Below are 21011 nucleotides of genomic sequence, written 5' to 3'. Positions count from 1 at the left end.
GAGGCAGGGATTAGTCAGGGAAGTACAAAGAAATGGGGTAATTGGAAGAGTGGAGTGAGTAGTTGGAATCTGAGTTTTTAAATTTACCTTAGTTAATCGCTTTAGCATTTCCTTGTCAAAATTTTCTCCATTATAGCTTTTATATCATTTGCTTTAAAAGAATTAACTAATACTTCAAAATTCATTATGCAGCCAAAGTAATGAAAACAGTTTGGTACTAGAGTAATGATAGATCCATAGACCAATGGAACAGGATAGAAAACCCAGAAATGAAAACATCCAACTAGAGACAACTGATTTCTGACAAAGGACCAAAAAACATTACATGGGAAAGGGACACACTCTTAAACAGATAGGGCTAGAAAAATTGGATCTCCATCTGCAGAACAATGAGACAGGACCCATACTTCACCTCTTGCACAAAAACGAACTCAAGATGGATCAGAGACCTCAGTGTAAACCCCACAGCTATCAGGATCATCAGTGAGAAAATTCGCATAAACTTGAGAGCCCTATTGTAGGGCATACACAGTACAGCAAATATGATAAAGGCAGTATATACAGTGGAAGACAAAATAGATGACTGTTAAAAGTTAAAAAATAAACTTATCTACATCAAAAGACTTCATCATAAGAGTAAAATGAGAGTCCATGGATTGGGGAAAATATCTTTTGTAGTGATATAACAGACAAAGAACTAATTATTAATATCTATGGAATTCTGCAATACCTCAATTATAAAAAACAAAGTAATCCAATTAAAAGTTGGGCAAAGGACATGAATAGATGATTCAAAAGGATGACAGTCAAATGGCTAACAAGCACATCAAGAAATGCTCACGATCATTAGCCATCCAGCTTATGCAAATTCAAAGAACTATGAGATATCACCTTATACCCACAACGATAGCCCAGTTTAAAGAAACAGAGAACAACAAATGCTGAAGAGGGTTCCAAGAGATTAAAAAGTCTATATACAACTGTTGGGCTCATAAACAGGTACAACTGTTGTGCAAATCGATATGGAGATAGCTAAAACAACTGGTCACAGAAATGCAATATGACCCAGCATTTCTTTTTCTAGGCATACTTCATATACGCGAGTATAAGCTGACCTGAACATCAGCCGAGGCACCTAATTTTCCACAAAAAACTGCATAAAAATGTGGTGGGAAAACACGGCTTTTACATGAGTATATACGGTATACACCAAGTAAATTAGACAGAACATGAACAGACATATGTTCTTCCATGTTCATTGCAGCACAGTTCACAATAGCAAGAAGCTAGAAACAGCCAAATGCCTATCAGAAGAATGGGTAAAGAAACACCCAATAGAATACTGTCCATCCCTAAAAACAGCAAGGAAACACCTAACATGGAGGGACCTGGAAACCATGATGCTGAGTGAAGGTAGTCAACCACAAAAGGACAAATATTGTATGACTTCACTACTATAAGGAAAAGCATCAAGTTGAAAACAGGCTTCTCCCAGGTCATGTAATCTAAGGTTGAAAGTCCCTAGTGGGAGAGGAAGCAGCTGTTATCCAAACGTTTAAAAACTGCTCATCCTTGGACTTTGGTTCAGATCTCTTGCTTTGAGAGTGCCCAGTGAATGGTGGCCTGGGACTACCACACATTTACTATTTTAATGCCTTCCTTGATTTATTATCCCATGTATTAATCTAGTAGGCATGGTTTCTGTCTTTGCGAGTGTTTTGCCCTATCATTAACCCGCAATGTTTGTGTAAACAGTGTCCAGTCACTTAGGAGTTTAATCTGTAAAAGACAACAATCATGTATTGAGATTCGTATCTAGCCTCTCTTTGTATAATTTCTGTTTCCTAACAGTGTTTTAAATTCTATACCATGGGCTAAATTAATGACACTATCCTTCTGATGCCCCAGGAGGATGATTGATAATGTTCTTTAACATAAAATGATAATTAGGTCTTTATTATTTTAAAATCATTTTATTAGGGGCACATACATCTCTTATCACAATCCATATATACATCCATTGTGTAAAGCGCATTTGTACATTCATTGCCCTCATCATTCTCAAAACATTTGCTCTCCATGTAAGCCCCTGGAATCAGCTCCTCATTTTGCCCCCTCCCCTCCACTCCCCCCTTCCTCATGAACCCTTGATAATTTATATAACCTCCAGGGAGGGGGTTATATGTAGATCCTTATAATGCTTCCCCCTCTCAACCCCACCTTCTCTCCACCCTCCAGGCATCACCACCCTCATCTCTGGTCCTGAAGGGATCATCCGCCCTGGATTCCCTGTATTTCCAGTTCCTATCTGTACCAGTATACATCCCCTGGTCTAGCCAGATTTGTAAAGTAGAATTGGGATTATGATAGTGGGTGTGGAGGAAGCATTCAGGAACTAGAGGAAAGTTGTGTGTTTCACTGCACCCTGACTGGCTCTTCTCCTCCCGTGACCCTTCTGTAAGGGGATGTCCAGCTGCCTACAGATGGGCTTTGGGTCTCCACACTCCCCCTCATTCACAATGATATGATTTTTTGTTCTGATGATGTCTGATACCTAATCCCTTGTTGCTTCTGAGCTAGATGGCTGCTTGTTTACCTTCAAGCCTTTAAGACCACAGATGATATATCTTTTGATAGCCGGGCACCATCAACTTTCTTCACCACATTTGCTTATGCATCCATTTGTCTTCAGCGATCATATCGGGGAGGTGAGCACAATGATACGATTTTTTTGTTCTTTGGTGCCTGATAACTGATCCCTTCGGCACCTCGTGATCACACAGGCTGGTGTGCTTCTTCTATGTGGGATTTTTTGCTACTGAGCAAGATGGCCGCTTGTTTATCTTCAAACCTTTAAGACCCCAGACACTATATCTTTTGATAGCCAGGTACCATCAGCTTTCTTCACCACATTTGCTTATGCACCCACATTGTCTTCAGTGATAATGAGGACTCTAAAGTGAACCAAAGACATGTATAAACCATAGATAAATGGAGCTCATACTTAAATCTAGCCCCAAGCTAAGAAAAATTAATTCTTATGCTATGACCCTGTGCAATGCATGCCCTCATGAATAGATGACTGAAGATATGGGTGCTAAGTACTATAACCAAATGTGTTGAAGAAAATAGAGATGGTGCTCAGAAAGAATAGAGTCTGGGGTCTTCAAAGGCTTATCTTCAAACAAGCAACCATGTAAATGAGGAATCAACTAAGTCCAGATGGAAGAAGCACACCAGCTATGTGATCCAAAGATTGTGAATAGTAAAATCCAAATTCAAAGGACAGAATGGGATTGATTTTTAAATTGTGAACACTTGGTTTACAGAAAGCTGTGAATGATAGAGAAGCTAGATTTTATGAAGTAAAATACAGCACCAGGATTGGAGGAAAGCTTTTTTTTTCTTTAAGCCATTTTATTGGGGGCTCGTACAACTCTTATCACAATCCATACATCCGTCCATTGTGTCAAGCACATTTGTACATTTGTTGCTCTCACAGATCTCAAAACATTTTCTTTCTACTTGAGCCCTTAGTACCAGCTCCTCATTTTTTCCCTCCCTCCCTCATGAACCCTTGATAATTTATAAATTGTTATTATTATTTCCTGTCTTAACACTGACCGATGTCTCCATTCACCCACTTTTTCTCCATGAACCCTTGATAATTTATAAATTGTTATTATTATTTCCTGTCTTAACACTAACCGATGTCTCCATTCACCCACTTTTTCTTGTCTGTCCCTCTGGGAGGGGGCTATATGGAGATCATTGTGATCGGTCCCCCCTTTCTCTCCCACCTTCCCCTTAGCCTCCTGTTACTCTCATTATTGGTCCTGAGGGATTTATCTATCCTGGATTCCCTGTTTCCAGCTCTTATCTGTACCAGTGTACATCCTCTGGTCTAGCCAGATTTGCAAGGTAGAATTGGGATCGTGATAGTAGGGGGAGGAAGCTTTAAAGAACTAGGGGAAAATTGTATGTTTCGTCGGTGCTATACTGCATCCTGACTGGCTTGTATCCTCCCCGTGACCCTTTTGTAAGGGATGTCCAGTTGCCTACAGATGGGCTTTGGGGCTTATTAACCACCTTATATATGCAGATGGCACAACCTTGCTTCTTGAAAGTGAAGAGGACTTGAAGTACTTCCTGATTAAGATAAAATCTTTCAGCTTTCAGTCTGGATTACAACTCAGTGTACGGAAGACCAAACTCCTCCCAACTAGACTGATTGGAAACCTCATGATAAATGGAGAAAAAGTTGAAGTTGCAAGGATTTTGGCTTGTTTGGCTCCAGAATCAGTGCTCTTGAAAGCAGCAGTCCAGAAATCAAAAGATGCGTTGTGTTAGGGCAGTGTGTTGCACAGACCTCTTCAGAGCATTGAAAAGCAAGGATGTTAGGTCAAGGGCTCAAGTGTGCCTGACCCAGACAATGGTGTTTTCATTTGCCTCATGTGCATGTGGAAGTTGGCCATTGAGTAAGGACCATTGGCCATTGACCAAAGAAGAATTGATGCATTTGAATTGTGGTGCTGGCGAAACATATCGAAAGTTGCAGGAGAAGCATGTTGAAAGTGCGTGGACAGCCGAAAGTCTGTCTTGGAAAAAGTTGGCCAGAGTGCTCCTCAGAGGGAAGAACGGTAACGTGGCAGGTACTTTTCACTTTCCCATCAGGAGAAACCAGTGCCTGGAGAAGGGCCTCATGCTTGGTAAAATGGAGGGGCAGTGAAAGAGAGGAAGGCACAACAAGGGCTCAAAAATAAGAACAATTGTAAGGATTATCCAGGACCAGACAGTATTTTTTTCTAATACAACGGTTAAAAGGTATAACTAAAATCTCAACTAAGTGCAAAAGGAGATTTAGAAAGAATTAGTTATCCTTTTGTTTGGACAGTCCAGCAGAAAATAGTTATTTTAAATACAGCAGGCAAACGATTAGAATAACTGACCCTAGGACACGTGATGTTCTTCATTGTCAAGACAACCAATTTGTTACAGAAACATTGCTGTGGCTTCTCGTCTAAATATATTTAGATATATTTTTAAAAGCCAAGGATACTTCTGCATATACAAGCAAGTTACCCCTTGAACAATTTACAAGAAGTAGTCAGGGTACGGTGAGCTGAGTAAAGAGAGACTCTCCAGGGTGAGGTGCTGGGTCAAACTGAAGGGAGGAATATTTTATTTCCCTCTTATCCCACCATCATGTTCAGCCTTCATTCGGGTTTAGTGATTCCTTGCAGCTACGTTGCCCTTGATTGAGCCCACTAGGCATCCTATGACCTTTCTTCCATTGATTTTAGTTCACTTGTTGTTCCCTTGCCCCTGGGTTGGTTCCCTCTCCCCCATTTCCTTTCTCACACCTCCCCGTCTCCCATATCTTCCGGAACTATTGGTTCTATCCTTTTCATCTCCAAATTCTTTATCCCGCCTTTGTAATCTAGACAGACATGCAGATACATTAATAAGTGCAAAAACCAGGCAAAGCCAGATAAAACAACAAAGGAAGTCAAAACCAACAAGTCAATAACAACAGAAAAAAGCAAGAACAGAATAACAATAACAAAAGGAAAGCCACTGACAAAAATGGAAAAGCCTATCAATAGTTCAAGGTCTGTTTGTTGGCCTTTATGAGTGTTTTCCAGTCTAGTCTGATGGGGTGCCACACTTTGTCTCCCAAGTCTGTTTTTGGTATTCCCCGGGGGTTTCATCAGTCTGCTCCCCCTGCTGCTCTGCTGCATGCCCTCAGTGCCTCGCCCCAGTGCGATGGGGTCAGACCGTGCACTATTCCCGCACTGTGTCTCCAGTGCTGTCCCCTGCAACATCATGGTTCAGTGAGGGGCGCTGTGTCCCGTGGTGGGGCCAGCCCTAAGGTCCTCCCTGTGCAGGGAGTAATATTTTAAAGTGTCATCTACTTCCCAGTAACAGCCTGGTTCCCATAGCAATAATAATAATTGAGTGAACTGAAAACATTAACCATATCCTGGTCACGACATCTATTATATCCCTCCTTTACAACTTGAGCATGAGAACTAGTGTAACACCATTGGCATGATTAAATATTTCAGATATGTCTTGGCCAAATGTGTAGCCAGCACCATATGGAGAAATATTCCACCTACCATGAGCATCTGAATCTGACCATAACAGATCACTCATTGGTCCCTCCTGTGGAACTTTCTGTAATTAAATCCGTGACTCTCATGATCCAGTATATTTATGGATGGAGTGAGGTCATCATGAAGACAGAATATCTGTCCATCTCCTAAAGCTGTAAGTGAAAGAAAAATATGTGTAAAGTATTTCCAAACACTGCCATTTCCATGCTTTCATAGACATTCATTATAAAAGCCAGACACTTGGGTAATTTGTCAGGTTTCATGGCTTCCTCTTAATTTGCTCTGGAAATAGCACCTTTAACTTCTTAAGAGTCAACCATCTCCATTGATTATAACCTCTGTCTACATCAGGGGTCCTCAAACTATGGCCCGTGGGCCACATGCGGCCCACCGAGGACATTTATCTGGCCCGCTGGGTGTTTTTGCCTGTTTTGTTTTTTTTACTTCAAAATAAGATATGTGCAGTGTGCACAGCAATTTGTTCATAGTTTGTTTTTTTTTTAAATTATAGCCCGGCCCTCCAATGGTCTGAGGGACAGGGAACTGGTCCCCTGTTTAAAAAGTTTGAGGATCCCTGGATAGATAATTTGAATCTGGAGATTTTCTACCAATTCTAAAGAGTTTTATAAGATCCTGGATCTGACCATTAACATCTCCACAAATGGTGACAGGGCAACAAACCTCTTGCACATTTGGTTTTGGGGTTAAAATTTACTTAGCCTTTTTGTACAAGGTGCGTACTTGATTCTCATTCAGCTGTTTTCACTGATTCATCTGCTGGACAAGTTGCCTTTTGAATGCCTTGTTGTCCATGGCAGTACAATGCCCTCCCAGCTGCTTCCCGCCCCGACTCCTCTCCCATCGCCACTGGTTCCTGGCAGAGGGGAAAGGAGATATGGGCATAGAATCTTTCAGTATTGCAACTCAGGCTTGAATTTCCCTCTTTAGTTCTTTAATTTTAAGGTATGTTGGGGAGAGTGAAACCTCATGTGTAAATCTATGTTCTAATTATTTTCTTTAAAAGAAAACATAAGACTTGAATAGGAAATCATTTAATATAATAGTGCCAAAATAAATACCTAGAAAGACTTTAACTTAATCTGTTACCACATTTCTACATACTTAATTTCTTCAGTAAGAAAAATTACTACCATTTTCTGTCATAGATGTGAAAAAGCAAAGAGCCATTTGTACTTCACAGTGATTTGGCAAAATAAAATCCTAAGAAGAGGCATACGAAATAAGGGGCAGTTTCATTAAGTCCATTCTTTTTCTAGCTTGAAGGAAAGTCACATGGTAGATAAATACCTAGCAGCAAACTTACTTTGAAGAGGCTAACAAATTATCTAAAAGTGTGACCAACTCCCACGATAAGTATTAGTCCGACAAGTCCACGAAAAGCTGTGGGGGTCAACAGAGTACTAGGCAGAATGAACAAAAAAGCTCACTGCCACTGAGTTGATTCTGACTCATAAGGCCCTAGAGGAAAGAGGAGAATTGCCCCAAAGCCTTATCTTTCGCTCTCAAAGCAACTGGTGGGTTTGAATTTGCCGTGAGCAACTCAATGCAATGTAATGAACTATACCACCAGGGCTTCTTTAGGCAGATCCGGTGGGTTATAAACATCAGAGACACATGAGGTGACTTAATATGCAATGAAGATACTCGGAGCATCTCAGAGCCTGACCCATGGGTAGAAACAGAGGTGTGATTTTGTTATACAAGGGGGTACCCCCTTACACACAAAAAATGGAATCCCCTCCCCCACCAAAAGCTATGTGTTTAACTGTTTTTTACAAAACAACCTTATCACTTTCAAAGTATTTTCCATTACACTTAATACATATGTCAAGTCTGTGATGCCATTCTTGGAAACATGTTCAAACTCATCTCTTTGGATGGCTGACAGGACCTCCCTTTTTTTCTTCACCTTTTCTACATCGTCAAATCACTGTCCTTTCGTGTCCCTTTTCATTTGTGGAAACAAAAAGAGGTTGCACTGTGTGAGGTCAGGTGAATAAGGTGCATGAGGCAAAAGAGGCTTGCTGTTTTTTGCCAAAAACTATCACACTGAGATGGCTGTGTGAGCAGATGTATTGTAATGGTGACAAAACCAGTCTCCCATCTGCCACAAGTCAGACCTTTTTTGTTACACACAGTTCCACTAGCTTTCTGGAACCTCTAAATAGAAAGCATGATTAACAGTCTGACCCGGTGGAATGAACTCCAAATGCAATTATCCCCCTCACATAAAAAACAACAACAAATGAGCGTCGTCTTGATCTTTGATTTCACTTGATGAGCTTTGGGGGTGGGGGTGGGGGTGAGCAAGGTGACAATGGTGTCTTCCGCTTGCTTTTGAGGTTGTAAAACAGTACCATGTCTTGTCACCAGTAATGACCTTGGAAAAAAGTCTAGGTTGCTTCAGAGCTGTTCTTTCAAAGCACGACATGTTTCCATGTGATGCTCTTTTTTTCTTGGCCTTCAGAACCTGAGGCACAAATGTCACAGTGACCCTTCTCTTTCCCAAATCTTACATTGAAATACACTGAACCAAGCTTCAAGATAGTCCAGATAACTTCCCCATCTCTTCAGTGGTCCATGGTCAGTCTTTGAGCACAAGTGCACGAATGTTGTTGACATTTTTGCCCGTTTGGAAAGTTGACGGACATCCAGAATGAAGTTTGTCATCAATCAACATTTCATCTTTTTTGAAACAAAAAAACTACTCGTACACATGTTTTCCCATTGCACTTGCCTTGTTAGCTATGTTCAACATCCCAACAGTTTCTGTCGTGTTTTTCCAGAGCAGGAGACAAAATTTCATAGCTGCACACCGTTCTCTTAATCTACTATCACAAAAATGAGGTTCAAGCGAAACTGCTTTTACGAAAAAATTCACTATCACCAAAGAGACCCTTTCCAAAAGGTGACCCCACTGGGTGCACTAACTCAGAGGGAGTTGCTGATGCTTGCCTAGGGAAAAAATGTGTACTAGGAAAGCTATGCCCAATGGATCTTTTTTCCATTTTTGGGAGGTACCCCCTCATATATTGAAAGGACTTCCGTATATACTCGAGTATAAGCCGATGTAAATGTTAGCCGAGGCACCTAATTTTACCACAACAACTGCATTAAAAATGTGCTAGAAAACTTGGCTTGTACATGAGTATATACAGTAATTGAGCATAAAAACAAAATATTTAAGAGATAATTTCATTAAAAACTTTTTCTTAGAAATACTGTTAATTGGGCATATCGTGGTCAGTGTATTTGAGAAATCAGTACAAAATAACAGAACAAAACAAAACAATGTGTAGAACTGTTTGGGGGTGGGGGGGAGGATGTTTCCAAGACTGTAAATCTCTATAGGAGTTGACAACCTCGTCTTCATTCTTTGCAAGAGAGAATGTCTTTAATAAAAAATATCAGATATGTGAGCTATACTATTAAATATCTATGTTTTTCTGTAATTACCTATGTTTTTAAGCAATGACTGCCCTTGTTTTTTCCTCCTTACTACCAAATTGAACCAAATGCACTGCCATCAAGTCAATTCCAACTCATAGCAGCCCTTTACAACAGAGCTGGACTGCTCCATATGCCTTATCTGTAAATCTTTATGGGAACAGACAGCTTCATCTTTCTCCCTTGGAACAAAAGGTGGGTTTGAAACACCAACCGTCTGGTTAGCAATCCATGAGAATTTTTCTATCATCATTCTGGAAACGTAAATTACTCCTTGCCATAAAATACAAGGATGAGCAACAAAGCCCACAGAGAAGAAGCACAAAGCCTAAGCGAATACAAGGTGTTGAATGGACCAGGTAGCAGACACCAAGGAACAAAAACGATCATTGTGTGATCACCTTCCTCACATAAACGCTGAAGATGAATGTGTGCATAAGCAAGTGTGGTGAAGAAGGCTGATGGTGCCCGGCTACTGAGAGATATAGTGTCTGGGGACTTAAAGGCTTGAAAGCAAACAAGCAGCCATCTAGCCCAGAAGCAACAAAGCCCACAGGGAAGCAGCACACCAACAACGTGGGTGATCGTGAAGGGCAGAGGAGACCAGGTCTCAAACAACAAAGGGGGGGAGGTGGAATCACATCACCGTGAATGAGGGGGAGTGTGTGATGGGCACCCAATGACCATCTGTAGACAGCTGGACATCCCTTGCAGAGGGGTAGTGGGGAGGAGATGAGTCACTCAGGGTTCAGTGTAGCAACAATGAGACTCAAAACTTCTTCTAGTTCTTGAATGCTTCCTCCCTTCCCAATTATCATGACCCCAATTCTACCTTGCGGACCTGGTTATACCAGAGGATGTACAGCGGTGCAGTAGGGATCTGGAAACACAGGGAATCTAGGACGGATGAACCCCTCAGGACCAGCGGTGGGAGTGGCGACACCGGGAGGGAAGGGGGTGTAGAAAGGGAGAACCGATCTTGGGGATCTATGTGTAACCTCCTCTCTGGGAGATGGGCAATGGGGAGGCGGGTGAGGGGAGACACCGGGAAGTGTAAGATAAGATAAAATAATTATTTATAAACTATTAAGGGTGCAGGGGGAAGTGGGGAGCGGGGAGGGAGGGGGAGGGAAAAAAAAGGAAACCGAGCTGATTCCAGGAACCCAAGTGGAAAGCGAATTTTGAGAATGACGAGGGCAATGAATGTATAAGGGTGCTTTGCTCAATTGATGTATGTGTGGATTGTGATACGAGTTGTATGAGCCCCAATAAAAAGATTTATTAATAAAAAATACAAGGATGCATGAAGTATTACGATAAAATCACACTTTGATGACCCCGCTGGTATTTGAAATTCCAGTTACACAGCTTCCAGAAACACAGCAACACCAGAGTTCCATATGGTCACTGTACCACAGCTTGACAAACTGACAGGCATGTGTGGCCAGAACTGCCAGAAGTTCAGGAGATTCAGAAGAGGACATGGAATAAGGAATATCACATGGATATTGGCTTAAAGCAGAGAGTCCCCAAAAGCTGTTTACTTGTGTTTTCTTGACTATGTAAAGTCATTCGACTGTGTAGATCATAAACTGTGGACAGCCTTGAGAAGAATGGGAATTCCATAACAACACTTCATTGTGCTCATGCACAACTTGTCCGTGCATCTGTTCATAGTTGTACAAACAGAAAAAGTTTTGAAATAAGGAAAGGTGTGCATTCTGGTTGTATCCTCTGACTATACTTGTTCAATCTTTATGCTGACAAATCATCAGAGAAGCTGGATTATATGAAGAAGAGTGAGTAGGAAGGCCTGTTAACAACCTGTGATTTACAGATACGCAACCTTGCTTGCTGCAGGTAAGGAAAACTTGAAGCACTTGCTAATGAAGGTCAAGGATTATAGCATTCAGTATGGATGACAGCTCAATGTATGAAAGACCAAAAGCCTCACAACTGGACCAATAGCTGACATCATGATAAATGGAGAAAAGTTTGAAGTTGTCAGGGATTTTGTCATGCTCATGGAGGCAGCAGTCAGGAGAGCAAAAGATGCATTGCATTGGGTAAATCTGCTGCACAAGACCTCTTTAGAAGATTGAGGAGCAAGGATATTACTTGGATGACCAAGACATGGTATTCTGCATTGCATCATATGCACTTGAAAGTTGAACGTTGAATACAGAACACCAAATAAGAATAAATGCATCTGAATTGTGATGCTGAATAGAAGAATATTGAAGTACCATTAACTGCTAAAAGGGCAAACCCATCTGTCTTGGAAGAAGTAAGGCCAGAATGCTCTTAAAGGCAAACATGGCAAGACTTCATCTTACACGCTCTGAGCATGTTGTCAGGAGAGACCAGTTGCTGGAGAAGAACATCGTGTGCGGGAAGTTGGAAGGGCAGCAAACAAGAAGAAAAGCCTCGATGGCGCAGAGGCTGCTTCCATGGGCTCCGGCATAGGAACTCAGGACCCTGCAGGGTCTTGTTCGGCTGTGCCTACGGTCACTGTGAGTCGGAGCCGACTTGATGGCACTTAACAGCAACGTAAACTTAAAGGAATCTTTATTAAACAACAATAGCAAAAGTGTTTGTTGGTATTTTTTTTGCCTGGGTCTTTTTTTAAAATCTCTAACCGTTCCCCAAAGAATTCCAGATTTGATTTATACCACATATAAATGGTAGTTTTAGCATCCTTATGAGACTCAAATTGTGCCCCCTTTAAGTATTCTTTGAGTTTGGAGAACAAAATAAGTGTGGAGGGCAGGATCAGGTTCTACAATGGATAGGGCGCTAACAAGATTCGTGAGGACACCCCTTGCTACTGTCAGAGAACGAGCAGGTACATCACCATGATAGAATTTTTTTTCCCTCAGAACAACTTTCTTGACCTGTGCAGTTTTCAGTTTTCTTAGAATTTCTTTCTAATGAGACGCAGTGATCATCCTGTGTTCTTTGAGAAAATCTGTCAACATTACCCCTTTGAAATATCAAAAAGTAGCCACTATCCCTTCTGAGATGACCTCTGCTTTGAATTGAACTAGCCTCGGAGATTCTTCTGGAAGTCACTGCTTCTTTGGGCCTTTTTTTTTTAAGGCACCCTAATGAGACCATGACAAGTGTATTACTGAACAAACTTGTCCACAACTGTCTACAGACCACAAAGACATGTGTAAACATTTTTTCTTTGGAATAAACCCATGCATGCATACATAAACTAAGACTCCTAATATCGATATTTTTGACTCACCTTTGTATATAAGTATCTGTGATTACATTATGTACTGTTTATTGTCATTGGAATTTACTTACTAGTAAAAATCAACTACATTGTACCCAAAGTTCTTCCAGTGCATTTATCATTTGCATTACTAGGATGCCCACAGAAATAATTTTTTTTTAATGTTTAGAAGATACTAAAAGGCTCATGGATTATGATGCTTGCTTTTCTTAGTTTTATGATTTAGTTCTTTATATAACACATTGATCTTGTTTGCATTGTGACCTTTAAAATTCTTACTGATGGTGAGGTCATTAGATAATCTGCTATATATAATTGAACCACAGGGTAAAAAAAACCACATGGTGTTTGAGAAAACACTTCCAAATATCAGTAGGCTATTGCCCATAACTGAAGCTCTTCTTTGTTTCTGACTTTATTAAGAAAATAAAACTAAAATGAATCCTGTACTTTGAATATAAATGCTGTAAAGTGATAGTATTTTTAGAAAGTTAATAAAGACTTTACATGGCTTGTTGATGATTTTTGAGTCATAGAAAAATGTATTTATTTGTTTTGATCTGTCTATTCTGACCCTTATCCTAGGACATTATATCATTAGAATAATCAGAATGACTTAAATCTTACCTCATGTCTCATTTGTGAATTGTAGTCTGGAGCTGGAGTCCAACACAATTTTAATGCTACTTAACCTTAATTATTAAATAATTTTACAATTATTTACCAGAATATCGAAGTCTGGTCATCTAAGATTTTCTAGATGCATTTTGCAGTAAATTTAATGATAAAGTGTGTGTTTGATGTGTATGAGAAATGTACATTAAAATGACAATTCTTTGTTTTGTTTTAAAATACTTAGATGATCAGCAAGCCTTGAACTCAATCATGCAAGATTTGGCTGTCCTTCATAAGGCCAGTAGACCAGCATTATCCTTACAGGAAATTAGAAAATCAAAATCAACACCCAAAAAACAGGTATTTTTATCAGTAATCCTTTAATATCATTTTTATGGGAGTTAATTCTCTTTAATATCCTGATCTTGTGGGTTCATTTATAATGTTTAGCTTTTATACTTTTGAACCAAACATATTGTGGCTTATTATATTCCAATAAGATGTATGTTTTAAAACATAATTGTTTTATTTAATTTGCATATTTCCTAAAGATAATACTTCATCTCCTTTTAAAGGACATAGTATAAATATATTAGTTTATTTCATCTAGTTTATTTTGAAACCTAATTTACAAATAAAGGATGATTTTTCTTATTAATGAAATTAGATTGTCATGTCTGACATAAAAAGTAGAAATACAGGCTCCTACATTTCCCTCTATAACAGGATTATCAAAGGCCCCATGTTCACGATATCACTAATAGATTCTGATTCTTTTTCCTATTGTGCCTAGACTTGGCAACTAATTTTCGACTGAGCTCTTTGACAAACACTTTTGACTGGAATTGACACTAATAAAGAAACAACCTTCTTACTGCTCTATTTTTAAATGAGTGGCTAAGAAAAAAAACAATAAAGTAGCAATTCTACCTGATTTCTTTCTTTTTTCAAAACCATTCTATTGGGAGCTAATACAGCTATCATAGCATTCCCTACTTCAGTCACGTCAAGCAGTATTGTTCCATTGCCACCACAGTTTCAAAACTTTCTCTCCCTTCTGGAACTCATTACTATCAGCTCCCTTTACCCCGCTCTCCCCACCATGCACCCCTGGGGTCCTTATTCTACTGGTTATCTCTATGGGCTCATCAATCCTGGGGTTCATATACTGACAAACAGTAAAACATGTAACAGAAATTCAAGAGGGTGACCCCACCCCAATGACAAAATACATCTGAGATAAACCCCAATAGGAAATCAAAACAGCACACAGAAAAGGCTGAAAACCAGATCAGGCCCAACATGTATCAGAGGGGGGAATCAATTAATAAGGTTCTAACTGTTCAAGTTAGATTTATCATTCTGATTTCCTATAGTTACCTCTCCAGTGCTCTCTGTTTGTAACCAATTTCATTCTTTCCCTCCATTATGGATAGAGGGAAATCACCAGAGGCTTATTTCTTGTGTAGATCTCACAAATGTATCTTAGGCTTCCACTGTCTTCCATAACCATCTGCAAACCAGAATCTCACAATTTAGGCTCTGATACTGTTCCCTCCTTCAGACTGTAAATTGCATGATTTACAATCCTTCAGTCACTGATGTTGCTATTCTTCTTCCATGTGGACTTAATTGACATCTCTCTACCTGATTTCTTACTGACTTTAGTCATACGATCGATTTTTCATTTCATTACAGAATGATGTTCGGGTCAAATTTGAACATAGAGGAGAAAAAAGGTAAGCAAAGAAATATTTCATGTCAGTTCATTGCTTTAATTAAACATGTGTCATAATTAAGTCATGAAAGGTTTTTTCTAGGTTTTATTGATGATTTCTGACTCACAAATTGAGAATAGAGTAGTACTTACTAATATGGAATAGGTACTTAAAATCCACCCTCCCCCTAAAAAAATATAGCAGAAAAAACCTGGAACAGATATATCTCCTTTGAGAAAGGAGATCAAAGGACAAGATGTCACCGTTTAACCTACCATATATACTCGAATATAAGTCGACCTGAATGTAAGCCAAGGTACTTAATTATTACCTGGGAAACCAGAAAAACTGATTGACTCGAGTATAAGCCTAGGGTGGGAAATGCGGAAGCTATTGGTGAGTTTCAATAATCAAAACAAATGAAAGTAAAATTACTAAAAATGGAGACATCAGTGGGGTAATTTATTTAAATATTTATTATAAATAAAAAACATAAATAAAAGGACAAAAAGTCATTTAACATTAGTAAACCAGCCCAGTACATGGAAAATAGGTTCAACAAAAACAATAAGATATTAACAATGATACCTTAAGAGTACTATTCTCTGAGCTCAATCAGCAACCAAGCTAAAATGTAAAGAGTTAAAATCCTTCAAAACTGGATTCCTCATCATCATCCGTATCCCAATGCAGAGCTTCAGCTGGTGTGAGGTCATCATAGACACTGTCCTCACTGAGATCTCCGTCATCACCATCACTGCGGTCATTTTCATACAAAGCTCAGTCTTCACTGCCATCCATAGCATTACTAATACTACATTTCTGGAAGGCACGTCGCACCATGTCTTATGGAATGTCTTCCCATGCATCTTGAACTCACTTTGCTATTAACTCTATGTCAGGTTTTATGAGATTTCCTCCTTTTGTTAGTCGGGCTTGACCAGATGACACCCATTCATGCCACATCCTTCACGCATGATCTTTAAAAGGCTTATTCAAAGATACATCCAGAGGCTGCAGTACAGATATAAACCCACCTGGAATAATGGCTAAAGTAAGTAAATTTACTAAATTTTGCCAATTTTTTTTTTATGTCATCCGATAGGTGGGCTCTGAACATATCTCAAATAAGTAACGATGGCTTTTTCTTTAAGGCTGTTCCTGGTCGTTGGTTCCAAATTTCTCCCAGCCACTTTTTTGTTCCGTCTTCATCCAACCTTTAACATGTGCACGCACAGTAATTCTTGGTGGGAAATTGATCTTTTTAGGCAAGGTCTTTGTTTTAAAAATAATGACAGGATGCAGCTTAGTTCCATTAGCCAAACATGACAGAACAACTGTAAAATATTTTGTTTTGTTTTTTTCATTTCCCGTGATTTTGAGAAAAATCGTTTTTCCTTCTAAACTTGCCACAGTTCTGTTGCTTGGAAGATCAAAAGTCATGGCAGTTTCGTCCATATTCCGAATATCTGCCATGTCATAATTATAAATCCTTCCTTGTTTTATAATAAATGACTAGAATGACATACGGTAATTTTTCTTCAAGGTCCTGTGGCAATTTCTGGAAAAACCTTGTTCTTTGTCTCAAACATAGTAGGCCAAACCTATTCATGGAGCGGGTACACCATCCTGCTGATGCAGCAAATTTTTCAATGCCTGGTGTTTTATATTTGTCAGCCTTAGCCATTTGTAGAGCACATATGCGGATTCCCATGCGTGTTATGCAGTAACCATTTTGACGACACTCCATAACCCATTTATGCAATTCACTCTCTAGAGCCCCATAAAAAAGACGTTAAACCACGATGAGCTTTTTTAGCTTTGGGAATCTGTTCCAAGTCAGCCTTCATTTTCTGCCACTTCCTCACTTGCTTTTCGTCAACACAGAAGTACCTACTTGCAATACTGTTATTGCTCTCTTCTGTTCTTGACACACTTTCTTTTTGAAACCAGCCTCTTATGACTGGTGTTTTTGTTTTGGTTCAAAAGTATCCATTTCTAATAGGATAAAAAACCAAGACTTTGAAAAAAGAACTTTTCATGGTAATGCTCCCACCCTCACCCCAACCGGGACATGTTAGCCGGGAGGAGGTGGGGGTTGTCCATATGAGTGGGGGATGCAGTATGTGAATTAACACAGAGACCAGAGGGGAGAGACGGAGCGCAGCCACAGACACATCCTAACCAGTTCAGCTGCTGGTGTAAGTGAATTACTACGGGTGCTTCTGTGAATTGGAGCCGTCCATGTCATAGGACGGCTCTGATTGGTTAGATGTGAGTAAATAAACATTGAAAACCCTACAGTATCAGTGGGGCTTTGAATGAACAGCAGAGAAACGACAATCACCTGCGAGATAACAGGCGCTCTTCTGTTACCTGGGGAGAGGGACGGCCAGTGAGATGTTACACCTCACTGGGGTACCACTGACCGGTATATAAGCTGAACTCCAGTTTTCCAGCACATTTTTTGTGCTGACAAACTCGGCTTATTCACAAGTCTGTACGGTAACTACATCATCAGTAATCCACCCTGCAATGTCTGAAAGCAAGGCTATTCACATCCCTGGTCCATAGTTGGAGGGATCCACAGGAGACTTTAATCTCTCTAAATTAACAATCCATAGCCTTCTGAAAAACAAAGTGTTCAGAATTTAAGCTCTAATGTCTTTCCCCCAGGCTAGTGTGCTGCTTTCATGTGGACTTAACTGACACCTCATGTAGATGGCTGCTTGTTTAAAGACAAGCCTTTAAGACCCCAGATGCTATTTTTCCTGATAGTCAGGCACCATCTGGTTTCTTATCCACATTTATCACCCATATCTTCATTGATCTATATCAAGCAGACCCATGTCATAAGAACTAATTTTTCTTAGATTCAGGCTATGATTAAGTTTGAGCTCAAAATCCATTCATGGTTTATATATGTCCCTGGTTCACTTTAGAGATGATTATTATTTTTTAGAGAACATAATAAATCATCCCTATGGAATACGGAAATTTTATTGATTACCTTGATTCTATTGATATTACTAATTTAGCCAGTAGTATAGAATTTAAAACACTGTTGAGAAAAGGAAAGTATACATGTGTAGAGTTTTTAAAACAGAAATATTAGGATTGTTGATTTGTGTAGAATAAAATTTTAAGTGACTGCACACTACACAGTGAGCATTGGTGACAGAGCAAAACTTTCAATAATGCTTATTCACACAGGCAGAACTATATCTGCTAGACTAAGACATGTCGTAAAAGAGCAAAAAAAGTACGAATACATAGTAGTCTTGAGTTGCCATTTATTAGTCTCCCTCAAAGCAAGATATCTGAACCAAAGTTCATTGACTTCCAAATCTATAGCCTGATGCTCTTCACACTAGGGCATTTCGATCGTAAGCCCAAGGGCATATTTCAGTTTCTTTATAATCTGCTATGTTTAAGGTAAAGTCCAAGTCGCTTAATGGGACTTCCCAATAGATCCTTTCGGCGTGGCTACTAAAAGTGTTGGCACCTCAGTACTTAGACTTAAGATAGGCTAAATATTAGATGTTTGTAACTAATACTGAATAGGAAATAAATAAGGTTACTACATAAAGAAACATTAAATGCTACAATTTTATTTCATTTTTACTTAGTAGAAATGAATTTCTCCTTATATTATTGCATGACCCCTCCAGATAACTATATAGAATTTATGAACGTAGACTGACCCAAGTTCACAGTTTTTATCATTTTCCTCAATTTTTTCTCTTAAAGTGATGGTGATCTTGGTGGTGCTCTAATTGCAACAAAATGTCCTTTTAAAAGAGACAGTTGGATTTTATTTCTGCTATTTATGTCTCTTAATAATTTAAGTTAATGAAAAATATATCAATTTGAAGGACTTTTTAAAAGACTTACAAATTATAAAAACTGAAGGTTAAAAAATTTTCCCCTGCTGAGATACTAAAAATTGGGATATTCCAGTTATACTATACAACTGTTCTCCTTTCTACTTTTTTTCTTGCTTAAGGTTTTTTCATGGATATTTTCCCAACATTTCCCCCATCTATTTAGCAGTATTCATTGAGTTTCAGAGACTGTGTTAGCCCTGAAGGGATACTGTGAGAAAACAGATAGGGTCCCTTTTCTTGTGGAGTTTACAGTCGAGTATGATAGTTCTCAACCTTAGTTGTATGCTCTCTAGGGGGAGTACAGACCCGTCCATTTGGATGTAGGAAGAAAATACTAGAACTTTAATTTACTTTAAAAATTTAATCATTTAAAATATTTATTTGGGGATATGCTTATGTATGAGGGGACTTAAAAAAGTTGATGGAAACATTTCATTATCTTTTAATTCCATTTTGAATAAACTTTTTGAAACCTCATATGTCCTCATAAAGATTGAGTTCATATGAGTACAAGGTAAGTCTGAATCTCTAAAGAATGACTTTATTCATTATAAAAGTTTATTGCCTATCACACTAATTTAAAATTTCAGAAAGTTTTAACAACTTTTCATTTTTCCAAGATAGAACAAACTTTAGAGTTATTAATCTTAGTTGAGGATCTGTATGCTAGATCAAAAATGAATTGTAGTATTCAAGTAAAGTAAATGCTTATACGATTTTACTTAACTTTGCATCCCTATAGCCAATTGATAACTGTTGGAAGTGTTACTAGACAGTGCCTAAGAAAATAAAATCTTTCAAAATTCTATCTGTGTAGAATCCTTCAGTTTTCCAGGCCAGTTAAATTGGAAGATCTGAAGTCTAAAGCTAAAATTGCCTTTGGACAGTCTATGGATCTACATTATACCAACAATGAGGTAAACATATATTCATTAGCTTTTAATGGTTCTTAATTTGAAATGTATATATTTGTGAGATTATTTTAGGATTGATGTGCTTTAGGGTAATATGGTGTGTTACAGTAATAATGTATCACAAGTAAATACGTAATTTTTGCTTAATTTATGTGGAATTTTCCATTGTGGAAAATAGTAGAGGCTGCTACTGTGAAAATAACTGGATGAAGAACTATGATAAGAGGAGCTGTATGTACACTTGGAACTCTGCTACTTATTCGTGTTTTATTCTACTCTATGTGCTGTACTAAGTAAGTTGTCCCCAGGGTATTCCTGAGACTTTTATCTGTTGCATTACCAGGAGGCACATACTTATTATCTCAGAAAAAAATCTTGTGGTATATTTGTTGATTAACTTTTTTTACCTCTCATATTGGTCATTTGTCAGACTAAATTTAGAGAAAACTTTAAACGATTATTTTAATATTCTTTAAGATATATTATATTAATATTTAGATTTCATATTTAACAGTTATATTGGCATATATTTCACATATCATATAATTGGATAGTTCATTCACACCAAAGGGTCACAAGGAAGACAGGAGCCAGTCAGGGTGCAGTATTAGCACCAATGAAACATACAACTTTCCTCTAGTTCTTAATTCTACCTTACAAATCAGGCTAGACAAGAGGATGTATACTGGTACAGATAAGAACTGGAAACACAGGGAATCCAGGACAGATAGATCCCTTAGGATCAATGATGAGAGTAGCGATACCAGGAGGGGAAAAGGGAATAAGGTGGGGGGGGGGCGACAATCACAATGATCTACATATAACCCCCTCCCAGGGGGATGGACAACAGAAAAGTGGGTGAAAGGAGACATTGGTCAGTGTAAGAAATGCAAAAATAATAATTTATAAGTTATCAAGGGTTCATGAGGGAGGGGAGAATGGGGAGGGAGGGGGGAAATGAGGAGCTGATACCAAGGGCTCAAATAAAAAGAAAATGATGATGGCAAGAAATGTATGAATGTGCTTGACACAATGGATGGACATAT

The 21011-nt window shown here is 38.9% G+C and overlaps 1 protein-coding gene and 1 pseudogene across 1 annotated transcript in view; one reads left to right on the top strand and one right to left on the bottom strand.

The window, feature by feature from the left end:
- MAP3K2 (mitogen-activated protein kinase kinase kinase 2) overlaps positions 1 to 21011 on the top strand; it is a 124337-nt gene that overhangs the window by 53060 nt on the left and 50266 nt on the right. The window contains exons 3-5 of the mRNA XM_075529923.1: positions 13691 to 13806; positions 15145 to 15185; positions 19869 to 19968. Of these exons, the coding sequence (XP_075386038.1) occupies positions 13691 to 13806; positions 15145 to 15185; positions 19869 to 19968 (257 nt within the window). The remainder of the gene's footprint in view (positions 1 to 13690; positions 13807 to 15144; positions 15186 to 19868; positions 19969 to 21011) is intronic.
- Positions 5095 to 6932, bottom strand: LOC142424746 (serine/threonine-protein phosphatase 2A catalytic subunit beta isoform-like; annotated as a pseudogene).

The sequence above is a fragment of the Tenrec ecaudatus genome, chromosome 13 (genome assembly GCF_050624435.1).
Source record: "Tenrec ecaudatus isolate mTenEca1 chromosome 13, mTenEca1.hap1, whole genome shotgun sequence".
Classification (NCBI taxonomy): domain Eukaryota; kingdom Metazoa; phylum Chordata; class Mammalia; order Afrosoricida; family Tenrecidae; genus Tenrec; species Tenrec ecaudatus.
Note: the sequence above shows the minus strand (reverse complement) of the source record. Positions and strands in the feature narration are given on the sequence as shown.